This window comes from Juglans microcarpa x Juglans regia, chromosome 5D (genome assembly GCF_004785595.1).
Source record: "Juglans microcarpa x Juglans regia isolate MS1-56 chromosome 5D, Jm3101_v1.0, whole genome shotgun sequence".
Taxonomy (NCBI): domain Eukaryota; kingdom Viridiplantae; phylum Streptophyta; class Magnoliopsida; order Fagales; family Juglandaceae; genus Juglans; species Juglans microcarpa x Juglans regia.
In genome coordinates, this window is record NC_054602.1 from 29,711,022 (window position 1) to 29,719,457 (window position 8,436).

At 37.3% G+C, this 8,436-nt stretch overlaps 1 protein-coding gene across 3 annotated transcripts; it reads right to left on the reverse strand.

Annotated features, from left to right (window-relative positions):
• Positions 1–2,407: 2,407 nt before the first annotated feature.
• LOC121264159 lies at positions 2,408–4,357 on the reverse strand. Of its 3 annotated transcripts, XM_041167234.1 has the most exons (5): positions 4,075–4,357; positions 3,861–3,981; positions 3,327–3,736; positions 2,990–3,235; positions 2,408–2,432 (listed from the first exon to the last, which is right to left on the reverse strand). In XM_041167234.1, the coding sequence occupies exons 1-4, from the start codon at positions 4,092–4,094 to the stop codon at positions 3,007–3,009; spliced, it is 780 nt and encodes a 259-aa protein (XP_041023168.1). In that variant the 5' UTR covers positions 4,095–4,357; the 3' UTR covers positions 2,408–2,432; positions 2,990–3,006. The 3 variants fall into 3 exon arrangements, with proteins under 3 accessions (XP_041023168.1, XP_041023167.1, XP_041023170.1); XM_041167233.1 differs by lacking the exon at positions 2,408–2,432 and having other exon boundaries at positions 2,764–3,235; positions 4,075–4,355; XM_041167236.1 differs by lacking the exon at positions 2,408–2,432 and having other exon boundaries at positions 2,764–3,235; positions 3,327–3,730; positions 4,075–4,350.
• Between the last annotated feature and the right edge of the window lie 4,079 nt (positions 4,358–8,436).

An 8,436-nucleotide genomic window follows, 5' to 3' on the forward strand; every position in this document is an offset into this window, starting at 1 on the left:
CGTGAAGATTTCTTCGTGGCCATGAGGTGCAGAAGAGATTGATGAAAAAACTTCAAAAGAAAGGTAAGAAAATGAAATCGCGGAATAACAAGGCAAAAGCAGAGAATACGATGGGCTACTCAATAGGAGGGGAAATCCTTATATCGACAGGAGCGACGATCACCTTATCGAGGCGTCATAACTCCGCATATCTCACACGTGTCCCACTCAAGTACCAAGATCCCTCAAGTAATGCAACTGTTGTAAAGCATATCCACTGGAATGACATGCGAATTAATGACTACGAAACACGGAGACATGACGTGGAAGTCGAAGAGGCACCATTCAATGCGAAAAAGTGGCTGGCGTTGTGCTGCCATGTGGGCAAAATACAAACGATCACTTAGCATGCAGTCAGGCGGGCCAGGAACTTGATCAGGCATAAGAACAAAGGGAATAAAAGAAATTCCTCCTAGACCTGTCCGGGAAGAATTGACGGGGTAACTAGGGATGGCCTATGAACCCGGTCTAATGGGGTTTCTTATCCAAGCAAGGAACGAAATGTCAACCAAGGAAGGGCACCATCTAGTCAATAAGACAGATCGACTTGACACATTGCGGCCGCCCTCGGGAACAGAATGTGGACAGAACACAAGGGAAACACGGAGGACACTTGATTCATCAGCATCAGGTCATCTAAGGTTCACATAAATCGGACCAGGTGTCAAGGAACCACTCCATATTAATAGCGTTGTTAATTAAGTTACACGCTACAATTATGAAGCCGATATAGAGTCACGCCACATTAAGAAAAGCCTGACAGCAGACACAAAAAGAGAAGCATGGACTTTATGAGAAAAAGACTATCTGAATCCTCCCCAGGCACGGTACAAATAACAAACTTCAGGTACCAAAACACTATTTCTGATCCCTAAACTCTCTTACTTTTTTACTACATTCTAAGAATATTTATTAATTTTGGCATCGGAGGTTTCCCAACCCTAAGGCCGCCCTCTCAAAGCCGTAGTACTTTCTACCTTGTGCAGAGCTCGATTTCGAAGACTTGAGTTGTCGGAACTTAATCCAAAAGTGTACAAAATACGACAATAACACTATAATTCCACTACATTTCTAATTCATTGTAATGACGTGGCATTGTTCAAAACCCATTAATCAATATTATTTTATTTCTAAAAATAAGATTGATCCAAAGGTTAATATATAATGCCGGTAAAAAAATAAGATTGATGGAAAGGTTAATATGTACTAATGCCACATATCAAATTAATATCCACCACCTCCTGCGCTGCTCCACCTCCAACGCACTTCTTGCAAGCAAATCGCCATGCCAGTGATCCCCATATATCACCATGAGTGCAAGCCAGATGTTAAACAACGTAGCGATCCTTTTAAAGAAAATAATCTTTTTGGACGTTTGCTCCACTTCTTAATTATTTAAACTAACGTGATTTAACGTAATATGTTATATTATAAAATTATTTTTATTGTAAAATAGATCTAATCTATCATATGAAATCATAACAATTCGTAAAAATGCTATAAATAGGATTCAGTTTGGGTTGATCAACCCGCAAGTCCTACCAAACAGGTCGGTGGTCATACCTAAATGGGTCGAATATGATGGTAGGTCAAATTATTTGCTTAAGTGAATTGGTCAACAACCCGCAAACTAAATTGGATAAACTACAATAGGTTTTGTTTAACCCCTAGCAAATGGAACATGTACTACTTGAAACTACAACAAATGTTGTTTATTCATCTTAGATTTTGTTATCTCTAGTTACAATTACTAATGTGCATGCCTCATTTGAAGTGATTGTTTATTCAAATGGTAAACATACGAAACATTTAAAGCATAGCATTGCTACTAGAGAATGACCATCCGATCTTTCTTGGGGCAATGTGGAATTCTCACTAGCAATTAAAGCAGACAAAGCAAAATTGGGTGCTGAAAGGCCACAACGAATTTCTTAGAACAACAACCAAAATGCAGACTACTTGAGAGTATATTCTCTCGCAAGAAGCGTGGCATGTAAATCCAAGCACCGACAAAACAGCATACCAGGCCAAGGGAATATGTCTTGGGCATGGCGATCGTTTCTGTCTGAAATGATCAAATTCCCATGCAAAAATATGACTTTAGAGTGCACCTTAACCATGAACTCTCAATGCAAGCTTACCTGCTGGAGAACCAATGCAAGCTTGATTGCTTCCTGCTAGAATCTCTCTGAATGAGATTGACTTGAGGTCCACAATTTGGCAGGACGCTAGGGGGAATTCAGACCCAACTACTAGGCAAAAGCAACATTGAGCTAATTTGCTGTCCTGAATGCTCAACCCAAGAAAAATGGCTTAGGAAAGTTTTTTTTTTTTTTTTGTTGTTGTTAGACGAGAGTAACATAAGTTTATGGCGTGCCAGATTCGTGCAATTCCTTAAAAAAAGAATGATTTTTTCAAATGAGTTTCGTTCTCATGTGCCACTTTCGCCTCCCCAAGTAGAAATCAAGTTTCAACTCACATTTATATTAATTACCTCCCCAAGGCGATGATGAGGTAATTAATGTTTTGTTTCAGCCTAGTTGCAGACCTTGAATTAAAAATACATCGGTTCAGCCTGGCCTACTTCTATCTGAGAAATGCTCTGATCTACATGGTTTTGTAACTCTTCTGAGCTGAACCTAGGCCAACAAACCATACAACTTATGATCAGCCATAGCCTCAGCCAAACAATCAGATTAATCCTGTAAATGCAAAAGTGACAAGTATCAAAAGGACCATGTCCAACTGAGTAGAGAAGCCAAAAACGAAAAGGGAAAATGACCAAGAGTTGGGACCCAGGGCCAAAGCATTATTGAACAGAATCCCCACCTCATGACATGCTTACTGTGAAGCGCACTACCAAAATAACTTTATTAACATCTAACACTCAGATTAATGCAATCTCTCTTTCTGCAGTTTGTGCTATGTATGAAAGATAATTGATATGTACTTCTTGAATAACTGAGCTCAAGTTGGGCCAACTTGAATCATATGTCTTCTCTGCATTGAGTTCTGAAGTGTTTCTCTGGCATGCCTTAGAGCACCAAGAGCTTCGCTAACGCTTTCATGTAGTGGCTTCCCTTCACCACTCTGTGATCTCGCAGGAAAACTCATCAGAACTAATGCCAACGAGTTGTCAACATTATCCCCATGATCAGTCTCATTATCTTCCACCGAAGATTTCAAGTTCAGACAACTGAAACAAATTACCAAATTAAATGTGATTAGCTGAAAGGCTTATTAAACATAATGAATTTGCAAGAATTTTGCAGATTTGAATTGAGTACCTATGATTATCAGTCTTTGGATCTTCAGAGCTGGAACTCAATTCCTCGCTGAATCTTTGTTGGATAGGATCATTGAGGTTGGAATTGGATTTGGAACTAGCAGTACCTTGAGGACAAGAATCTTTTTTTGTGGTTTCTGACACATTGTGCTCCAGGTTTTGTGAGATTACCGGGGTTGTGAATTGGGACTTGGATTCATCTACTTTTGGATCTTTGGAATCTGACGTAGTTGTGGATGATGTACAAGACATTTCAAACTTTTCAGACGAACTAGACAGCTCTGGTTCCACCGATATGGCAGAAATGTTCAAGGAATTAAGCTTCTTCATCAACACTTCAAGCTTTTTTTCTGCTTTGTTCCTCAGTTTGGTCTCTTCTTTAAGATGGATCTCTAGCTCTATCAACTGTACCTCCAACCACATTTGAGAGTAAATTAGAAAAAGACAGCATGCATGTCAAACAAACATGTTCTATAATGCAATTACAAACTGTAATTAAAGAGGAGTCAAAGAGTTATAGAAGGGGCATGCATACCTTGTTGCCCAGGAGGTCTGCATTTTCTTTAGCAACTCTTGACGCCTGTCTCTCTGCAAGCAATCTCCCTCTTAGGCACTCCACAGTTCTCGAACCATCATCCCCTTCCCATTTTCGGTCACTGAGAAAAAACCCATTTTCACAAAGTTAGAAAATGGTGTGCTTGAGAGAGAGAGTGAGAGAGAGAGAGAGAGAGAGAGGAAGAAAACCCCACCTCCATTTTCTATCTTCCATGCTAGCAGATGCTATTTCTTCTCTCTCCTGGCCTATTCTCCTTGATTTTATTATCCAGTAAAAAACTATCACTAGCCGCCCGCCTCTCCTCCGGCTAGCACTATTTCAGATCAGAATTTATACAATGTAATTAAGAAAGAAAGAAAGATAAGATGCTAAGAAATCTGATTTTTCTTCCCCTTTTCTGACTTGTTTAGATAGAGAATGTGGAAAACCAAAAATTCTGCTATCTATGTCAGAAGCCAAAGGTCAGAGAGCTTGGACTCTTTCTGCATATCAGGTGGGTTATATCCATGGCTAGGCACTCACTATTCATCATTAGTGTACTGGTAACTGCCAAAGTTATTTTCGTACTACTGTAGTTGAACTGTACATTTATTATACATTATGGATCTTGATAATCTCAACATTATCAAACAATCGAAGATAATTTCAATATTAGATATTCATGCGGGCGTTGATCTCTTCTCAAAATTGAAACTTTCTATTCAGCCACCCGGTAAGATGTTTTGCCGGCCATAAACTATCTGTTCAATATATATATGTATATGTAGTAGATGTAGCACATGATCACTGATGAAAAATGGCCACTCGCATGCATTCACATGTATAATTGATCACCCATTTTTCTCTGACTTCATCTTCAGTCGGATGATGTAGGTACAGTTCATGTTGGGCAATGTAGCCGCACCTTTCCCAAAGTGTCTGATTTCTGAACCAAGTCATTCTTGGACGGCAAAATAAATGCTTTCTTTGCACGTCTGAACTTATTTTTCTTGGGTTTTTTTTTTTTTTTTTCGCCACAATGAAACCTTGTAAAAGCAGACAGTTTATCTTGAAAAATTACTTCATCGATCCAAAGGCCACTTCCCCCATAATGTGCAAACACAAATTCTTCTCATCACTAATTGTTTATCATCTCACATTCTCACATCTTATAAAAAATATCCGCACATCTTATAAAATTTTTTATAAGTATGAGATGTGTAACGTGAATAATTTTTTATTTGTAACAAAACTCGTCAAGAAAAATTCAAGTTTTGAACAACCAGAGGTAAGCCATCCCTCTTTCTCTCTCTGTTTTTTTTTTTTCTCCTTCTTCTTCTATCTTTTTTTTTCTTTTTTAATTTTAATTTTAATTCTGTTTTATCTGGAGATAGGTGGACCACTTCAGTGTAGAAATACAGGTACACAATCAGTAGCATTTATGCACATGCAATATTAAGGGTGATAAGAGACGTACGGTACAGACGCCGTGTATATGGTTAAATCTGTACTCCCAAAAGAGATTTCGTTTCTGGTTATTGCTCTTTATCACGTGATGTTCCTGAATCCTGAGTTGTCTTCCTAGTTCCTTCTCCTTCACCTTGGTCGCGCGCGTGCAAAACAAAACAAAAAAGTCTCAACTTTGAGTGTGTTTTAATCCCAAAGTGTTGATTATTTTTTATGCTGAGGGTCGACTCCATAGGATTGCACCCAGACGTTGCTGCGTTCACTGGAATGGCATTTTGAACATATGCATTTTCCACGGGGGCTTTGTGTGTGTGTGTGTGTATATATATATATATATATATACACACATATATGTCTGTTCATATACTTAGAAAACTTAGAGACATTTTTTTCCTAGTTTTTCTGCTATTTTCTTATTATTATATTTTTTTATATATATACCTTTAGATGTATTAAAAGCAATGTGGTATGCTAGGTGGACTTCAGGTAGGCCATGCTGCAATTATAATCTCTAATTACATATCCCATGCTGTGAAGCTGGAAATCATTGAAGCTTTATCTTTCGTTAAATATATATATACACACACACACACACACGTATACACGTACATATATCTCTATCTGCTTACACTGCACTCAAAGAAATGACTTACGATCATCCACTTTATTTGAATTTTGCATTATTATCAATACATCTACCTATCTTAGCTTCCACAGCAAAATACAAATGCACAATCAATGTATTATTTTTTTTTTCTAAAGTGACTTCATTAGCAAAATAAAGTTACTACATAAAGTTATCGTATATTACAAACTATGTTTATGTTGACTAGGGAGATCATTCACACTATGAAATTCTAACAAGCATCTTGGGATTTTTATCAGAGAGATTTTTCCAAATTTGTTATTAGAATATGCTCATTGCACAATGGAATGTGGGCATCAATTTTGGGATTGATGAATCTTGACTGCTCTCCATTCTTCAAGATCTTTTAACAAAAATTTGATATCTCTTACTACTCCTTCTGATTCTCAGTTGTTTGCTTTATGGGGCTGGTTTATACTGTTAATATCATTTGAGGAGTCTCCTTCTATGATAATTTTTTTGATCTGTCTTGTGCATGCTTCTTGTCTATGTAAGCTGCCATTGTCTCACATTGATTAGTTTCAGTACTCCATATGAATTTGGGGACTACAAACTGAATTTCTCCCCTTTTTGATTTGTAAACTGCTGCTGATATGCTTCATTCCTTTCTTACTGCAACATCAAATGTGATTGAAAAAGTGTCCTCTGATTTTGGTGGATTCCTTTTGGAATTGTAGTCTACAGCTTTCCACTCCCATGCTTTTGCAATGTTCCCGATACTTGTCTTAGGTTTTTTCGACAAAATGTTCTACTGCTAGGCTGCTATCATTGTGAGTTTTCTAGTTTCTAATGAACCAAATGTTATCCATTGCCAAAACAACAAAAATCTTGAACTGGTGAGCTTCTTTGTTCGAGAGATTGAGCTTGGTGGTGGGGTTTTGGATAGTTTCAATCCAGTTCTTAATACCTAGAGATCTAAAGGATGATATATCATGTGGCCAAGGTGATTGTCTTCATAGGATTCTTGTGAATGAACAATTCAGAGTCAAGTATTCAGTGGTTTCTTCCTCCAACTGAGAAATTGGACAGATTTTTTAGTCTTCAGAAAGTGTAATACATTTACTAAGAAGAGTCTTAATATGCAAAATATCATTTAGCAATTTCCGTAGAAATAACTTAAGTTGATCATGAAGTTTTAGAGACTAGAGTTTTTTCCATATGTTAGTGGAGTGAACTATATTTTGTTCATTGTGTTGAATGACAATAGCAGCATAAGCTGACTTGACAGAAAAATGGCCAAAGGAATGTTGTGTCCATCTTGGAGTATCTTGATGGTTGTGATATTGATGTTTTGTTAGATGAATTTTTTGAATTTCTATCACTGATTCCTGAGTGAAGAGAGTCTGTAACAGAATTGTGTTCCATCTTGGTTCCTCTAGGATGACTTTAGAAACATTCAAATGAGGGTCTTGTCGTGTGTCTGATGTTTTTGGTTCACGAGTGAATCTATTAAGGTTTGGTACCTGAGGGTTAGACCAAACTTTAGTCCCTGCCCCATGGTTAATCTGAAAGCATATATTCGAAAGAATGATGTCTTTTTGTTTAATGATGCCTTTCCAAAATCTTGAGTCTATTGGCTTTGAAGAGACAATGTTCTAGGATGTATTTCTCGTCTATTTTTAGCCAAGCATTTCTTTCCATGTGCTTTCTTCATTACTGATTAGATGACAGACAAATTTGCTCAATAATATTTTATTAAAATTGGCAGAAAGTCTTATTTCTAGCCCTCCTAAAGACTTAGGTTTAAAAATTGGCTTCCAAGATTTAGGGGTAAAATTATGAATTTTGTTTGCTTTAAACCCCCATCAGAAACACATTAGGGCTGTATCTATTTGAGTGGTGGTTTTCTTTAGAAGCCAGGTAGCAGACATGGTGTAAGAGGAAATTATATTGGCTATTGATTTAATAAGAGTTGTTCTGCCGGCTTGTAAAAGAAGCTGTGATTTCCATCAAGCTAGTTTACCACGGATTTTCTCTAGGATTTCTTTGCAATGTCTTTTCATAGAGGCTATAGAATTGAGTGGTATACCAAGAAATTTAATTTTTGAAGGAGAGAGCTTGAAGTTAAGGATTTCTTTAACTTCTCTTGTCATGTTCTGCCTGTTGTTCTTACTGAATTGGATGGAGTATTTTGTTGTGTTTATTTTTTTACTAGACCAAGATTTGTAAGTTTCAAGACTTTGTTGAAAGGCTTGAGCATTTTGAGCTGTGGTTGTGCCAAAGAGGATTAGGTCATCTGCAAAGAGCAGATGAGAAATATAAGATCCATTCCTACTAATCTAGATCCCTCGAATGTTTCCATTTGTACTTGTCTAGTTATTATTCTAGAAAGGACTTCACTTCCTAGTATGAAAAGAAATGGGGAGATGGGGTCTCCTTGAATGATTCCTTTATTTGGGTGTTCAAACTCATATGGCTTTCCATTAATAAGAACTAAGTAAAAGGTTGTTGTGATACATTCCT